The sequence below is a fragment of the Myotis myotis genome, unplaced genomic scaffold (assembly GCF_014108235.1).
Source record: "Myotis myotis isolate mMyoMyo1 unplaced genomic scaffold, mMyoMyo1.p scaffold_m19_p_22, whole genome shotgun sequence".
Lineage (NCBI taxonomy): Eukaryota > Metazoa > Chordata > Mammalia > Chiroptera > Vespertilionidae > Myotis > Myotis myotis.
This window is the reverse complement of record NW_023416327.1, coordinates 2,479,579-2,497,609: the sequence shown is the minus strand read 5'-3', so window position 1 is coordinate 2,497,609 and position 18,031 is coordinate 2,479,579. Positions and strand designations below refer to the sequence as shown.

Genomic DNA, 18,031 nt, shown 5'->3' with positions numbered 1-18,031 from the left:
TCTCCATTTCCTCCTCTGTCCACGCCCAACTCTCCATCATGTCTGAAATGAAGCCTCAGTGAAACAGACGCCCAGGATCCCCAAGACAGATGCTGCCTCTGCCCCACCCAGTGCTCCATGGGCGCTAAGCATGCCCTGATGCTGGTGTCAGCTACAGTTCTCGCAGGACTAACCTGACCATATCCTGCACAATTAGAAGTCAAGGCTGTAATTTGCCTCAGGGGAAAATGCAAGCTTTTAAAGCAGTCAAAGTTAGAGAAGGGCATCTAGTTTTCATTGTAAGGGTAGTATTTCTGGAACCTACAAAGATATCTTAAACATCTTCTTTTTTAAAAAATGTTTTTATTGATTTTTTTTGAGAGAGAGGGATGGAGAGGAAGCAATAGAAACATCAATGATGAGAGACAATCATTGATCATCTGCTTCCTGCACGTCCCTTACTGGGGATCAAGCCCACAACCTGGGCATGTGCCCTGACTGGGAATTGAACCATGACCTCCTGGTTCATAGGTCGAAGCTCAACTACTAAGCCAGGCCAGCCGGGCTTTACACATCTTTTGAAGGACAAAAATGTGATCCTCAAACACATAGAAATAAGCGAGACTTTGGTTTGCCCCCCCAAGTGAGGAAATTGTGTGGGAGGCCCTTGCTTTCATGTCTGGTTCCTTATTTGACTCTTTCGTGCAATTAGAGGTTTGCTCTGGTATCAGCTGTTGGCATCAGCTTGGAAGACAGAGTCTGCTTTCTGCAGCTGCTCTGCTCTGAGCACAAGCCATGCAACTGCCTGCCCCCAGCCCCCAAAGAACAAACTGCAACATCAGAAACCCGTTCACAGCACCTCTGCGCTTGGATGAACCATGGGAGGCAAGAGACAAGACAGGACGGAGAGGTGGCAGAGCTGAGAACCAGGGAAGAAGGGCAAGGGAGGCGCTCCAGGAAGAAACCGGAACCTGGGGGAGTGGAGACCGGACATGCGACTTCCACCCCCTCGTGCGGCTCACTGGGGGAAGAAGAGACATACCCTGCTCACTGGCACCGGCAGCTCGTGATAACCTTGTCCGCTGTCGGCCATCACGGTGTGGGCCTTCTTGGCCACGTTCTCAGATGCCCTGTGTGGTGGTTAGATAGTTAAATAAACAGAAGGTGAGTCTGTGTTATGGATCCAGCCCTCTGGGCCCAGCCTCCTTGGACCAACAGTCTCTGAGGCTGTGGATGTGGCAGAGCATGTGGTGTGCGGACACAGAGGCTCCTGGAGACACATGCTGGGCACGAGGAGGCCGCTCTGGGGGCCAGGTAGGGGACAGGCCAGCATTCTGAAAGTCCTTGAACAGCTGAGAGAACAGGAGTCTTTCCAGGCAAAGACGTCGATCTTCCTAGGTCCACTGCTCCTCGCGAGAGGGTGGTGAAGACTCACCGTGCAAATTAGGACTCCTTCTCGCAGGGTCCTGCCACAGAGGGCAGCACGGAGCACGCAGGCTTCTGGAACACGACTATAAAATCCGGGGAAGGAAAGCTCTAGAACCCACCCTATTTTTTGTTCTAACTACGGGACTGTCTTCCCTCCAGTTCAGACTCCTCAACCTTAGCAAGAGCTGGGAGACCACGTCTGAGAGTGGCAGGGATCTGGGTCCTGAGCGCGCCTGCCCGGAAAGCTGAGGGGTGAGGCAGCCTCAGTGTGTGGAAGACTTTGCATCTCCTTTCAGCTCTGAGACGCTCGGCCCACGTGCTGTGAGCTCCCCTGACTATTCTTTGTACTTGTTCGAGGCAGAGAGAGGTTTGTCTTGGAAAAGATTTTCTTTTAATGAAGACCCTCATTTACTCTTTGGTTGTAGAACCCATAGGAAAGAGGGTCCTTTATAGCCAATGAGGAGATGCCAAGAGCAAATATGAACCTAGTTCAGGGGATTTTCCTAGTTCAGGGGATTTTTCCCAAATAGGAGATGATGCTCAATGTGGAGTCACATGAGAGCCTAGCAGAGTGTGAGATGCTGTGCGTACACAGCTCACACCGGGCCTCGGGTAACACAGCTCCACGTCCATGGCTCATGTGTCTGTAGGAGACTGGGAGGATTTCCCACCACCAGTGCAGACCACACACTCACCAAATTATAACTTCTTCTTGAAAATTTAGGTCCGTAATTGTTTTTTAATCTTCAACCAAGGATATTTTTTCCATTGATATTTTTAGAGAAGGTGGAAGGGAGGAAGGAGGGGGCATGGGGAAGAAATGGGGGGAGAGAAAGAGACATTGATGTGAGAGAGACACGTCGACAGGTTGCCTCCCATACGCCAGGGATCAAACCTACAACCCAAGTACATGCCTTTGACCGGGAATCAAACCCAGGAGCCTCCTGTGTTCAGGCCGATGCTCTAACTGCTTAGTAACACTGGCCAGGGCACATATATAAATTTTTAATGATTAAAGGCTTTTTCAAGTTTTCTATACCTTTTTGAGTCACTTTTATTTGTTTACTAGAGGCCCAGTGCACAAAAATTTGTGCACTCAGCAGGTCCCTCAGCCCAGCCCTCTCGCAGCCCGTAAGCCTTCAGGGGATGTCTACCTCCCAGCTAAGGCCGACTCCCCGGGGGATCAGGCCTAAGCTCGCAGTCAGACATCCCTCTGGCAGTCCGGGAGCCCTTGGGGGATGTCCAACTGCAGCTTAGGCCCACTACCCTGCAGCCACCTATGCGGAAGGTGCAGCGTCAGGACTGGGACTGCACCGCTGCCTCTCCCACTGCCTCTGCGGAAAGAGGGGGGCGCCAGGACCGCTATGGCTGGCCTGGCAGCACAGGCTCACTGGCCCTGCCCCCTGCCCAATGGTCATTCCAGCAGGTCGTTGTGGAAGGTCATTCCACCATCCGGTCTAATTAGCATATTAGCTCTTTATTATATAAGATGGTGTTTTTTAAATCTTTCTTGTTGAGAGTATTACAGATGTCCCCCTCATTCCCCATTGCCCCCCTCCCCCCAGACCCGCCCCACCCCAGGCCTTCACCACCCTATTGTCTGTGTCCATAGGAATGCATATTATATGCATAGAAATCCTTGGTTAATCTCTTCCCGCCCCCCTCCCCCTCCCCTCTGAGATACATCAGTCTGCTCCATGGTTCCATGCCTCTGGTTCTATTTTACTTATCAGTCTATTTGTTCATTAGATTCTTTGTTCCTTTATTTTGATTTTTAGATTCAATTGTTGATAGATATGTATTTATTGCCATTTTATTGCCATATTTTTTATCCTTTTTTTTCTTCTTCTCCTTAAAGAAGACCTTTTAACATTTCATGAAATACTGGTTTGCCAGCGATCAACTTCTTGTCTGTGAAGCTCTTTATCTGACCTTCAGTTCTAAATGATAGCTTTGCTGGGTAGAGTAATCTTGGTTGCAGGTCCTTCCAATTCATCACTTTGAATATTTCTTGCCACTCCCTTCTGGCCTGAAAAGTTTCTGTTGAGAAATCAGCTGAGTTGTGTGGGCTGGGCACTCCCTTGTAGGTAACTAACTGCTGTTCTCTTGCTGCTTTTAAGATTATCTATTTGTCTTTGACCTCTGGCATTTTAATTATGATGTCTTGGTGTGGGACTCTTTGGGTTAATTTTGTTTTGGACTCCCTGTGCTCCATGGACTTGCAAATCTATTGCTTTCACTGTGTAAGGGAAGTTTTCTGTCTTTTTTTTAGACAGGGCTAAAAAATAGAAATTGTTTTTCAAGCCCAAGCCCCAAGCGGTGAGCAGCAGGCTGGCTACCTGCATCCATTCTGGGACAAAGGAGCTTCCATGGGGACCTGGGGCCTAGGGTCTGTCTGCCAGGCCTGGGCCCAGGGAGGCGGGGTATGTCCTGGGTCTGTCTGGCTGAACAGCACATCTGCAGCAGAGGTTTGCTGGCTGAGAGTGAGCATAGGTGAGTGACAGCAGAGTCTCTGTGCAGCTGATGACATCGGCCATGTTTCATTATCAGCAGCGTCCAGAACTCAAGTCAGTTGAGGACTATCAAGAGGAAGATGCCCCACTAGGATGGCCCTTGGGCTGTATCTGCACTTGTACCTGTCCTTTTGCCCAAATGTTACTTTACTTTCCAGTCTTCTCCTGAAAGTCCAACCAGGACTTCTTCTTCCCTCACCTCTGCTCAAGCCTCCCTCCCCGCGCAGTGACATGTCAGCAAATACACAGATAAATGAATGCAACAGATGCATAAGCAGACAGATGCCTTGACTTTTGATGCCACTGGTTCTCCAAAGTCCATGGTGTTGCCTCCGGCCCCCTTTCCTCACATCTGGCCTCATACACTTCTGCGGTGAAAGCATGGTGCCGGGTGGTTTTAACAGCACCTCCTTTCGCAGAAACGCCCCAGACTTGGCAAAGCTGGAAGTGCCCTGGAGCAGGTGGGGAGGGTAGGTACTGGAAACAGTGGACCACTGTCTGCCACTCACGGCCCCTTCGTGACCTTCCACTTCCCGCCCTTAGCGGTCCCTCTGCCATCTCCCCACATGTGTGACTGTCCACCTGAATAGCAGCTTTGTGACTGCATTGACTACCATGGGCACATCCCCGCACTCCACCCCACAGCACTCATCCACCTGGAGTTGGGGCAGGTGAGCTCGGCCAGACTTTAGCAATAAGGCAGGACCCTGATTTCCAAGGTGCAACAGAAGACAAGTGAGAAGGTGCAGGTGGGAAGGTGCAGGTGGGAAGGGGCAGGTGGGCAGGTACAGGTGGGAAGGGGCAGGTGGGAAGGGGCTGGTGGGAAGGGGCAGGTGGGAAGGGACAGGTGGGAAGGGGCAGGTGGGCAGGTGCAAGTGGGAAGGGGCTGGTGGGAAGGGACAGGTGGGAAGGGACAGGTGGGAAGGGGCAGGTGGGCAAGTACAGGTGGGTAGGGGCAGGTGGGAAGGGGCAGGTGGGTAGGGGCAGGTGGGAAGGGGCAGGTGGACGGCAAGCAGAAGCCACCCACGGAGGGAACCCCAGAAGCCAAGGCCACCTCACTGAGCCGCGGTTCCAGACGCTCAGGCAGAGCAGCCGGGTCGCAGCACTGGCCCCTGCCCAGCTCTACAACCTCCTGGTGACACTGGCTTTCTGCCCTGCTCCCTGTCCTTGGGATCCTTCTCATTCTCCTTTAAGGAGCTACAACACTGCGCTAGATATTTTCCTTAGCTTTACTTTCTGGCTTTTGACATCCAGCTCAATATGTTGGGAGGTTCCCGCCAGGAAGTAAGGCACATGCCAATGCATGACACTATACACGGAATTTCAACGGCTTGTCAGAAGACGTGAAATGTATTTTTAAAATTTAGTCCATGAGAGAACAATGTGTCCTCCATGAAGCAAAGCCTCCTGTGGGAGCGTGGCTAAATAGTGAGCGCACTGCCCTCGCTCAGCACATAGACTGTACGGAGGAAGCCGCTCCCATCGCGGAGACGCGCCCACAGGAGGTGCCCACACCGGGTCCGGGACACACTGGGATGCAGCCACAGCCAGGCAAATGCAGTGACTGCATGGAGTGACCACAGGGGCTCTGAAAACGCTCCCTTCCCCAAGCCCGCCACGTCCTGTGAGCCGAGCTCAGGAGGAGACAGACTCCTCCACACCTCGAGGTGTCACCCACCACTGAGCCTCATGACCAGGAGGAACAGAGACGCAGACGACAGTGCGGCAGAGAGCAGGGAGCACAGGGGAGGGAATGCGATGACAGCTCCGTGGGAAACACTGTGTTAGGTGAGGGACCCCAAAGGGCGTGGGCACACACACATCTGTGTGTTTGTACGCACGTGCATGTGTATGTCTGTAGGCATGCGACATGTGTGCACATTGGTGTATGTGTGGTAATGTGTGTGTGTGCATCTGTGTGCATGTACATGGATGTGGGGGAATGCACATGGATGGATATGTGGGTGTGCACATGCGGTCCTGTGTGCACACTGGTGCCTGTGTTGCTGAACATGTGTGCATATGGATATGTGTTTGTATATATGTGCACATGGATGTATCTGTGTTGGTGTTAGTGTGCATCTGTTCAGGTGTGTGTGTGTTTGTACATGTGTGCATCTGTGAGTCCACGCGTGCTCATTTGTGTGTGCATATGCATGTGTGTGCGTATGTGGAGTGAAGCAGTGACAGCAGGCTCTGAGGGCGGCACGCCAGAGCTCTCACAGTAAGGACTGTTACAGGCAGATCGGGAGCAGAATCTAAATTACACCAAAGCACCCACCTTCACGCTCACATGCAGGTGACCTGGGCCCTGTCCCACACACGGGCACCACCAGACCATGAGTCCTCGCACACCGCCGCACAAGGAGGGGTGACACACGCCGGTGGCCGAACACCGCCACCTGGGTCAGCCGGTGCTCACTGAACACACAGACCCCGGCCCAGCCCCAGTCCCTGTCAGACACGGGGACGGTGTTCCAGGCGTGTACAGGAGGCAACCAATCTAGGTTGCTCTCTACAGTCGATGTTTCTCTCCTCTCTCTCTCTAAAAAAAAATCAATAAAAACACATCCTCAGGGGAGGATTGAAAAAAGAAGAAACTGCTTTTGGCCTGCACCAGACTTTCATAGGCGAGACGGCACACCACCCAGTCACCAGGGACTTCACTGGATTATTATGGTTCTGCATGACCCAAGCCATAATGCGGAGGAAACGGGTCTCCGCAGCCGACGCGCTCTGACCCACAGACCCTTCCCGCAGCTGGCCACCTACCTCACCCTCGCTCTCCAACCCTCACCCTCACCCCCACCCTCTAACCCTAACTCTAACCCTAACCCTCATCTTCACTCTCAGCCTCAGCCTCACTCTTACCCTTAACCATAACCCTCACCCTCTAACCCTCAGCCTCACCCTCACCCTCAGCTTCCCCAGCTCCCGTGAGGCTGGCTTCTGCAGGAGCTCGGTGCTCCCACCCTCCTTGTCCTGGATGACCCGCCTCATCCACCGTCCCCCCGTGGCCTGCCCTGCAGACTTCCGGCCCAGGCGCAGACCACAGCCTGGCTGAGACACTCAGTGGCTCCCCCACCTGTGGCCGGCCAAGCCCCGTAGCTAATCACGGACAGGACCTGAATGCACCCGCTTCTGCTGAGCCCGGCCACTCAGCACTGCCCAGCCCTTAAGAAGCCACGCACACTGCGGACACCGCTGGGGGAGCCCAGCCAGTTCTGTTCCCCTCATTCACTGGACCACACACGTCTTCCTCTGGAGCCACACACAGCCCGCGAGAGCCCAGGACCCACAGTGGCATGGAGGCCCCACTCTAGGCCTGGCCACCACATGAGGCTTCACCCCACAAGCCCCTCGCATTGCTCCCCACACGCTGAGCTGGGTCGGCCTGAGCCCCCCACGTGCTGAGCTGGATCGGCCTGAGCCCCCCACATGCTGAGCTGGATCGGCCTGAGCCCCCCACATGCTGAGCTGGATCGGCCTGAGCCCCTCCCCCCCCCACATGCTGAGCTGGATCGGCCTGAGCCCCGCACACGCTGAGCTAGGAAGTGAACTGAGTGCATAAACCGTATATTTAATCTGATGGCTATTAATACAAATAATTCTGTGTAGCCCAAATCTAATCAAAAGTGGGTGAATATTTAATCAATATTCACCCCCCTACATGCTGAGCTGGGTCGGCCTGAGGCCCTCTCCCGGCCACGCTGAGCTGGGTCGGCCTCTGGTCCAGGCTCGTGCATATGTGAATTATAAATAACAGTTCTACATCATAATGTTCAAGTTATTGAAAATTAAAAATTATCTGAGCAAACAGTTAACAGGACTCCCCTGTGAAAAACTGCAGGACGACAATTTGCCCACAGCAGCAGAGAGGTGACTGCTTTTCTCCATGGTGGGCGGTGGGGCCGGACGGTCACCCGGTGAGCAGCCCCCACCTGCCCGCCGGCGCCCGCTCGCCCGCGAAGCGCTGCAGAGCGAATGTGGATCTGCACACCACGGCCCCCGCCCGCCTCTCCCCCAGGCGCTGCTCCAGCCCTTCTCCCCGCCACTGAGTCGGTCCTACTTCCTCGCGACCCTCAGAATTCGGAGAAGCAGAGTGTCGCTGAGCGCTGCGGGGACAGCGCCCGGGAGCCCCCGGCTCCATTCCTGCCTACCTGCGCGGGACAGCTGCAGCAGGGCGGCCCTCAGATGCTGCTGGGCCCCCGGCGACACCTCATAGTGGTAGACATCTGTCACCGGAACCTTCTGACACCTTCCAAACACTCCGTCTGTGAGAAAAAGGGAGGCAGAGAAGAGAAAGTGATGTTTCCTTTTCAGAGAGGAGGAAGGCATTACACCCTCCCTGCACCATGCCAGGCTTCGCAAGGCTTCAGAGCATCATCACAGCTCTCGGATGTCAGGGCACTGGGAGAGCAATGGCTTATCTGAGTAAGGACAGTGTACCGTGGGCCGTGGGCCGTGGGTGTGGGCCGTGGCCGTGGACCTGGGCCGAGGGCTGTGGGGAACAAAGGCAGAGCTGAGAGAGGCTCAGGAACCCAGTGCCACTTGGGTTTTTTATTCGCGTTCCCATCCCCACCTCCCCACCTCCCCACCTTCCCACCCCTCACTTTTGTAACTTCCAGGCAGTGACATTCAGGACTGGTTTTCCAGATGAGGAACAGAACCCCCAGGAAATGTAATGTTAACTTGCAGAAGCCACAAGGCCCATGGATGCCTCCCACAGTACCACGCGGGAGGCGCTGAAGTGGGGTGGCCTGCACACCAGCCAGGGCGAGGGCTTTCTGAGAACCCAGCAGAGGTGCTGGCCAAGCAGGGCGCATTCCAGGACAATCCCGCAGCCCGGCCCTCTGTCCGAAGGAGGACCTGCTCCTCCGCGTCCCTCCCAGCCACACCCAGTTCCTCGGGCCCTGGAACCACTGGCTGTGAGACAAGCTTCCTGCAGGGCTCCACACATTCAAATCGCCACCTTCCCCACCCAAAGGCCCAATGGGGACCGTGCTGCCCACACAGGGTGGCCATCTGCAGCTTCGGCCGGATGGAAACGCGTCCCTGCCGGGGCAGCTGAAGAAAGCCTCACTCGCACAAGTCCAATTAGCAGCCGCGCACTGCCGGGGGCGCACATGTGCTTGGCCGGACGACCCTGTCCTTAGCAGAGTCATCTGAAGTGTCGCACGCACCACTGGGACTTCTGTGGGACTTTGCAAAGCCCCGTGACTCAGCACACCTCCAACCACAGTGCACGGAGGAGTGCACCGTCTGCCGGTCCACAATTCACGCATCCGCCACCCACCCAGAGGTGGTGACAGCGCCTACAGGGAGGGTCTCGTCCCCACGCCGCCAGCACGCTGGCCTGTCTGCGGCGAGCACACACCCCACAAGTGCCCGGTTCCTGGTTTGGTTTTGTGCCAAGGACTCCATGCCTGTGGGTGGTGTGCTTGTGGGGGGCACAGACGGGGGTGGGAGAAAGAGGGCAAAGGGGAAATGCTCTCTTCAGAATGTCCTAGAAGCTCTCGCTTTACTTGTCAAATGGAAATATTGTGACAGTAGAATCGTAGTGTGGGGACCAGAAAGAGCACTGAGATGGCCCAGCCCACATGGTATAGATGGGGAAACCGCGCCGGAGCGTGGGGCCGGGGCCGTGGGGGCCGGCAGCTGACCACGAGGCCGTGGGGGCCAGCAGCTGACCGCGAGGCTGTGGGGGGGGCCGGCAGCTGACCGCGAAGCCGTTGGGGGGGGGGGGCCGGCAGCTGACCGTGAGGCCGTGGGGGGGGGGCCAGCAGCTGACCGCGAGGCCGTGGGGGGGGGTCGCTGGCAGCTGACCACGAGGCTGGGGGGGCGGCTGGCAGCTGACCACGAGGCTGGGAGGGTGGCTGGCAGCTGACCACGAGTTGGGGGGGTCTGGCAGCTGACCACGAGGAAGAGAAGTCAGGCTACTGGATCCCAAACCTTCGTGGTGACCATGCTGCCAGAGATGAACCAAGAATCACCTCCCTCAGGAAATGCACCAAGTCACTCAGAGTCTCAGAGGAAAATGGCCAAAGACATGTGCTATTTTGGAAGGTCCCGGTAATTCTCTCCCTTCTGAAGTATACAGAAACGCATTGATTGGTATGGGCTGTTTATATAGTCTGTGTGTAGACATGTGCATACATATGTGTGTGAATGTGTATAGATGTATTTGTGTGTCTACTTGTGTGCATGTGTACACATGTCTGCACACAGTTGTGTGCACATGGGGGTGGGGTGTGACCACATATATCTGTTCTGTGTGCATGTGTGTTTTGTGTGCACACATGTGTGCATATGTGTGGCTACATGTATGTCGGTGTGTTGCCTTTGTGTGTCATTGCCTACATGTACACATGTGTGCGCATTCGTGAATGTCTCTATGCCACATGCACATTGTTGCATATGCATGTGCTTGGGCGTGCATGTGTGCAGCATTTATATGTGGTGTGTGCATCTGTGTATGTAGTGTGTGTGCACATATGTGTATACATGTTTCTGTGTCTGCACATATGTGTATATACATGTGTGTGCACATATACAAAGCCTCTAACATTTAACTGCCACATTCACCATGAAAACCCAAGGATGCTGCTGTTTGAAACTCATCTCTTCATCCAGGAGACAGGGATCCCCAATACAGAAACCTGGTCCACTCACCTGCCTCTTCTCTGTTCCCTGGGGACTGAGCACACTCAGCACACCTCTAACACTTCCTGTCCCCACACCTGCTAAGCGTGTGCAAAGCCCCTTCCCTGTGAGGGGTAGATTCCATCCATGCATGTCACTGCGTTGCACCCTGACCTGGGAAATGCAGGGATGCCTGCTCTAACATCCCACTGGGCGGGCGGGCAGGATGGGTGGGCAAAACAGCCCTGGGGGCCACACAATGGGGCAAAAACAGACTCTACTCTCTCAAGGGCACCCAGACTTGTGCCACGTGGACATTCCCTCGTGACTGAGGTGGGTGACACGCAGGCTCTGAGCACAGCGCAGAGGCGCCGACCTTCTCCGGGGCAGGAGGTACCAGGGGCCGGCAGGAAGGGCTGGCCCGGGGCCAGAGCCGCGGGTGAAGGGAGCTGTCCTTTCAGAGGAGGGTGGCTCGGTGAGGGTGTTGGCCTCTTCAGAGGTGAACCGAGAGAACGCCGAGGGGGGCCAGCTGCAGGTGGCCCCTTCTGTGTGTGCATGGCAGGGAGGGGCTCGGGGTCCGGGGAATGTTCTGAGAGACGGCCCATAGACAGTGAATCTCTTCAAAGCAGTAACAAAGCCGTCCTGCTGGCTGGAGAGGGGACATGGCCGTGTCCTGATGGCCACGGGCCCTGACCGCTGCCCCCGGGCCCTGACTGCTGCCCCCACAGGCCTGGGAGCAAGTCCACATTCTTCTGTGGGGCGGTCACCGTCCAGTTCCGTGGGCACTACCACAGCAACCACACACGCATGGTGTGGCCGTAAAACTCTAAATGTTGGAGAACTCAGTGGACTCTGGGCTGTCCCCAAACCCAATTTCTAGCAAGGCACCCCGCCTTTATTTTGCAGAGTAGAACACTGAGTCCCCACTGCCTCTGGGGACCCCAGCGGATGGTGCTACAGACAGAAAGAGGAGGCCACCTCCCAGCTGCCGCCTCTGCTCAGGCTCTGGCAGGGACGCGCCGCTAACTGTCATCCAGAACTGGGGAGGGAACAAGGAAGGGGTTTTGCCGGAGTTTTTGAAGAATGTGGGGAAAAGTTGCTTGTTTACCTGGTCTGTTCGTGTGTTCCCACCGGCAAAGCCATTTTCACTCATAAACATCACTGTCCCCGAAACATGGGCACAGTCTGTCCAAGAGCCGGGCTGCTGGACCCACGTCCAGGCCCAAACCACGTCCCCTTCGTCTGTGGAACTGAGTGCCCTCTGTTCCCATGGCACACACATGTGCCTGCACTCACAGATACACACATGCACATGCGCTCCGTCCCACGTGCACACACAGGACCGCTCCTCTCCCCTCACCCCTTCAGTACCAGCACCCTCAGCTCAGGGCCCCGACACCACGCTCTGCAGCCCCCATGGACTAAATAAAAATCTGTGGGTGTTTAACTGGTGTTTCTCCATTTGCCTAAAAGATAAACTTATAACAAATTTATAGCATCATCAGCTAGAATCCCAACATGCTGGAATCCCACATAAATTTAGGAGTCTTCAACCCTAGCAGGTGAGCCGGGGCAAAGGGCCAGGGGCTCCTGAGACAGATGAGGCTCACACCGGAGGCTGCCAACGAGGTGCATGTGTCTCTTTCCCCAGCAAGCCCCGCACCTTCTCCCACCCTCCTCCCCGCCCCGGGTCCAAGGCTGGTTCTCCCAGCCTCACGCCTGGGGAGGCGTGCCTGCTCTGGGAAGGGACCTTGTGCTGCTAGACTCTGACTTGTGGCTCTGGGACTGCCAGGCGCGAGGCATCTCCGAGAACAACCAGAGCCAGCTGGTCAGGGAGCCCCGGGCGTGAGAAGTCAGTCTCGGTCTCCCCTCGAGAGAATAGTTATGGGGACGTTCCCTGGGATCCGCCTCCGCTCACGTGAACAGGCACCGGGAGCAGCGGCCGCGGGACCTGGCATCACCGCATCCGTCGTGAGCGCCCTCGGGAGGAGCCCCAGCCACCGGCAGCTCCCGCCGAGTCTCTCTTCGCTGCTCAGCCTGGTGGTGTCAGTGGCAGGTACGGTAGCAATGAAACCGTTTTTTCTGCACCCAGGACATTTTACCCTCTTTTCTTCTTTTTCTAATATCTTTTGTTTTTATTTTTTATGTCTTTTTTTGCATTTCTCCATTATCTCTTTGGGAAGAGGTAATGGGACTGGGGAATTAATAAACATAACTTGACCCCTTAGATGTTCCAAGTGGGGTCATTACTCGAGAGCACAGTTAGGAATTACTGCATTGCTTACACCTGTTCAAGAGTGTGTGCAAATGGCTTATTCATGGAAAAAATGTGCATGTGCAGCCATATTATCTCCGTTCCCTGGAAACCTCAAAAACAATGCTCTTGACTTTGGAGTGAGAAGAGAGGCAGAAAAGGTGCCACGATTATAAAGCCGTCACAGGTGAGGGCGTGGAAAGGGGGTCCTGGACTGCTATGGGGCAGAGGAGAGAGGTGACCTAATTCATCCACGTGCAGAATTCCTCGTGGGGGCAGCACGCATGAGGACTGGGGGCAGGGAGTCTGTGAACGTGGACAGTGGCCTGGGACATGCATTCGGGGCCTCCAAACACTGTACAAGTAAACATACTGCATTCGTCCACCAAGGGAGCAGCCAGACCTTTTGGGACAAAAGGAGCCACATGGTCTGTCTGCAGCGGCTCTGAGCACAGGTTTGAGCACCGGGCCTGGGTGCTCAGGAATGTAACCCCCCCCCCCCCCAGGCCGGCCCCGGCCCCGGCCCTGAGCCCGCCTTCAGGAGGAACAGTCCCACCCCCAGCCCGGGGGCTGCACCTGCTCATGTGCCCATCAGCCCAGGACCTGCTGCTCCACATCACACTCTATAGCAGTGATGGCGAACCTATTACACGCGTGTCAGAGGTGACACGCAAACTCATTTTGGTTGATTTTTCTTTGTTAAATGGCATTTAAATATATAAAATAAATATCAAAAATATAAGTCTTTGTTTTACTATGGTTGCAAATATCAAAAAATTTCTGTATGTGACACGGCGCCAGAGTTAAGTTAGGGTTTTTCAGAATGCTGGCACGCCGAGCTCAGAAGGTTCGCCATCACTGGGCTAGAGACTGGTTCCAGAGCACCTTGCCCTGCCTCAGCGTTGGCCCCGGCAGCGGCACAGGCGAAGCAGCAGCAGGGGCCCCTCCTGGCCTCCCTGCAGAGCCGGACCCTCCTCAGGACAGCTCGGGTCAGCTCAGGACAGCAATGCCTGGCCACCAGAAATGCCCCAGACCCACCAGGTGTGCCCAGTGCCAGCTCCAGAGAGGAGATGAATTTGCTGCTCCCCAGTGAGGCCGACGTCAGCACATGCACATGCTCACACACACACACACACACACACGTGTATGCACACAGGCACAAGCACATGCACACAGTTCTATGTTTGCAATGTGCACACGTGCCTTTGCTTCGTGAGGAGTTTAGACCGGTGACACACATTTGGTGTCTACTTTGTCCACAAACTCCAGCTCAGCAGTTCGCACCCAGGAACACACCACCCTCTCCTCCGTGAGATGAGACACGGGCACGGTGCCAGGGCCAGGGCTCAGAGCAAAGGCCCGACACAGGCCTGCCGCCGCAGAGAGGCTGAGCCAGCCAAGGAAGGCTTTCTGGAGGCGGGGCCCAGGGCTGCGCTGTGGCTGAGCAGCTGCAGACAGCGGAGGGGCCCTGCCCACAGGACAAGAGTGAAGCTGTGAGCCCAGGGCTTCGTCGAGGCTGCCCTCCATGCCAGCAGAGGAGTCACGGACGGACTTAGTCACGGGGAGGCACACGAAGAGGCAGGCTGGCCACGAGGACGTCCAGCAGGGGCGCCCTGGCCCCACTGCCGCAGAGGTAGGACCACTTCACGTTCACCCCACGAGGTGCATCTCCTCCCTCGCCGTGGCTACGTGCTCGCTACTCTGTGGCTCCTGCAGCGCTTTGCAGCTGGGTTTGTCTCTATTAATTTGAGAGACAGACATCAGTCTGCCGTTCCATGTACGGCTGCATCCCTGGCTGATCCTCGCATGTGCCCTGACCAGGGTGGAGCCCACAGCCTGGGCGCACAGGACGATGTCACCGGCAGGGCTCGCACTTGGGTTTCGAATGCTCACTACACCCCTGGGATGTAAGGCAAGAAGCTCTGGGGCCGAGCAGGACCGTGGAGGTGGTGCCGACATGGGGCAGGGCGCCGCTGGGTCTGGAATCAGTGACCGTGAAGACCAGAGGCTCTGGGAGGAAGGAGAGCTGCTCCGCCAGAGGCAACATGAGCCCTGACGGCCGGCCGGCCGGGACCTGGGAGCAGGGAGCAGACCCTCAGCGCCCACAGGAGGTGTGGGGCGGAGCCCAGAGGAGCCTGAGACGCGGGAAGGGAAATGTCCTGCCTGCCGCACGCCATCTCGCCGCCGGAAACCGTCCTTCCTGGAAGTCCTCTGCCTCCACGGCCTCCCGGGGGACGGCGCCAGGTGAGGTGGGAGAGCCCGGCTGAAGCAAGAGGCCACCCCCTGAGCGGGCTGCGCGGCTGGAAGCTTGGGTCTCGGGCTGTGCTGGGGTCCCCTTGGTGGTACATTTCTCACAGGTCAGCAGGACAAAGGCACCGGTCAAGTGCAGAGGCTTCTGTGCCTCCCCCAACACACCTTCCATCCGGGTCGGGTCTGCGGGAGGCGGGCCCCGTCAGAGGGCCACTCTGGGCTGCGGGCCTGTCGAGGCCACGGCCAGACCGACAGGGCCTTCCTCCAGCTTCACTTGGCTGCTGGCCGCCGGCCCTCCTCCCCGCACAGCTGGGGACCAAGATAAAGGCCAGCCCGCCACGGCCCAGCCACGCTCAGGTGCGAGCTGTACCCCTGGGTCTAGAAACCCCGCTCCCAGGATCCACGTGTCCCAAACTCTACTTCCGGGCACTGCCGTGGGCCTCCCACTCTTTTGAGCGGAGGGATCTCGGGGGCGCGGCGGGAGCCGGGAGGCAGCGCTCACAGCCGGGCTGGGCTCCCTGCAGAGCCGAGCTGCGCCCGGGCAGCCAGGCCCGCACCGCCCGCTCAGAACCACCCGGGGACCCGTGGCGGGCCCCTGACCGAAGCTGCGGTCAGCTGTGGTCTGACTCGGGTGGCAGAGCCGCTGCCCGAGACACCTGCTTCCCCCCCCCCCCCCCCCCCCCCCACCGCTGCCTGAGCCGCATCCACTAGGCTCCTCGCACGGCCCCACAGCCAGCTGCGAGCAGCGCTTTCCAAAGATGTTGGCGGCCACTAGGAGGGCCCTTCACCTCCTCCTCTAGCAACCACGAGCCGAGGTCGGGTTCGGTCTGCTGCGCGTGGCTGCTCCTGCCGCTGCGTCCCGGCTTCTACTGGCTCCGGGCCCTGGAGACAGGGCTGGCGGCTCGGGCGCGGGGCGGCCAGCAACCCTGAGCGCGACATTGATTGGCAAACACGGATCCCACCGGAGCCTCCCGCACTGCGCCCTTCCTGCAGGACGCGCCTCTCGGAACCATCGACCGGGGCTTCCCACCACTCGGTCTGGGTGTTGGAGTGAGAGCAGGAACAGGTTTTCAAATGGAGACGCTCCCCTCTCCCAGCTGCTTTCTCCACCTCGGCGGGCGCAGCGGCTCTGCCGGCTTCTCTGTCCCGAGATGGAGGCACCGGCCAGCCACCGCCAGGCATGCGCTCGGCCGCCACTGAGGTCAGCAGGTCACACCTGAGAGTCTAGGCCAGCGGTTCTCAACCTTCCTAATGCCGCGACCCTTTAATACAGTTCCTCATGTTGTGGTGGCCCCCAATCTCATTGTTACCAATTGAACATAATTAAAGCATAGTGATTCATCACAAAAACAATGTGTAATTATATATGTGTTTTCCGATGGTCTTAGGCGACCCCTGTGAAAGGGTCGTTCGACCCCCAAAGGGGTCGCGACCCACAGGTTGAGAACCGCTGCTCTAGGAGAACCCGGGTTTCGCAGAAGGAGCAGCGGCCTCTGCTTTCTTCACAGAGAACCCTGAGGGCCTGAGGGCCTGGGTCGCCTGGCCCCCACCCTCGCCCGGCGGAGCAGACGTCTCCCTCCCACCTGCAGCCGTCCTGGCTCCGGGCCCCTCAGCCCTGCTCCTCCCTGGGCCTGGGTTCTCCGCTCCCCTGGGCTTGGGTTCTAGGCTGTTGAAGGCTTTAGGCCTGCAGGTCAGTGCTCTCAGCTTCCGGCCGGGCTCAGGAACTAACTCACTGGATGGCCCCTGGCAGGCCAGCCCCTCTCGAACGCCCCAGCCTCCAGGTCGGAGGGACCAGGTGCCCTTAGGAATCGGAGCCAGTGTCGGGGCCTCAGAGAGAGTGAAGGGCCTCAGGCCTGAGGAGCTGCAGAGGCTGAGGGGCGCATCCCAGAGGCGCAGGGTTGGGCGGGGCGGGGGTGGGGTGGGGCTGGACTCATAAAGAAAGATCCTCACCGAGGGCCGGCTGCTCACCGGCCTCACCCAGCTGCTCACACACGAGCCCACGGGTGCAAACGCCTGGCTCTGCCTCTGCTGGAGCCTTAGTCTGCTTACCTGCGATTCCGCAAGCACAGGGAGACCAGCGGGGAAAGTGCGGTGAAGCCAGGGGTGACCCCAGGAAGCGCCTCCCAGGAGCCCAGGCCAGGGGAGCGGGAGGTCGCCTCCTCGCTCAGCGGCCACAGCTAGTTTGGGCCTTCGTGGCTCCTTCTCCCGCCTCTGAGCGGCTCACTGGCACCCTCTCCTCCTCACAGCAGGGCCCTCGTGCCCCGGGAGGAGCCAGCGAGTCGCCTCCCACCGGATTGGCGCGCCACGAGAAAGGCCTGGCCGCCCGGATCAGGGAGAGGGAAGGCACCAGCTGCGCCCTTGCTGGACTTTCACTTCTCATTTTGGATATTGACACATGCCTGGCTGCCTTGCAGAGGGGCCCGGGCCCTGGGCCCAGGGGCTGACTTTAACTCCAACAGAAGAGCAATCCCCCGGGCCAGCCCCTCTGACCAAGGCCAGAGCACTGACAACACCCCTCGCGGGCCATACAGAGTCACCAACTTAGCAATGAGCCTGCTCTCTCTGGCCAAACGTTAGTTCACTCACCCTCATGCCTTGGCGGGGCTTGGCCCAATGATTTTGCAGGCTTACACAGCCCTCGGGCCTGACGTTCCCCACCGGTTAGTGCAAAGCGCGTCGCTGGCGGATGCCCGAGGCTGCCTTCCAAACGCTCAGACACGCAGGCTGCTCTGCCTGTGCACTGTGATCCAGAAGCTGTGCTGTGCGCCGGGCACAGAGAAAATACAAAGGAAAGAGGAAGCAGCCCTGGCCGGTTTGGTTCAGCAGATCAAGCGTCAGCCTGCAGACTGAAAAGTCCCAGGTTCAATTCCAGTCAGGGCACAGGCCTGGGTTGTGGGCCTGATCCCCAGTAGGGGGCATGCAGGGGGCAGCTGATCCATGATTCTCATCATTGATGTTCTATCTC

General features: G+C 57.4%; 1 protein-coding gene across 1 annotated transcript in view; it reads right to left on the bottom strand.

Annotated features, from left to right (window-relative positions):
• LOC118679016 (receptor-type tyrosine-protein phosphatase N2-like) overlaps nucleotides 1–18,031 on the bottom strand; it is a 296,986-nt gene that overhangs the window by 145,066 nt on the left and 133,889 nt on the right. Inside the window, exon 3 of the mRNA XM_036355245.1 lies at nucleotides 8,081–8,194. Coding sequence (XP_036211138.1) covers nucleotides 8,081–8,194 — 114 coding nt within the window. The remainder of the gene's footprint in view (nucleotides 1–8,080; nucleotides 8,195–18,031) is intronic.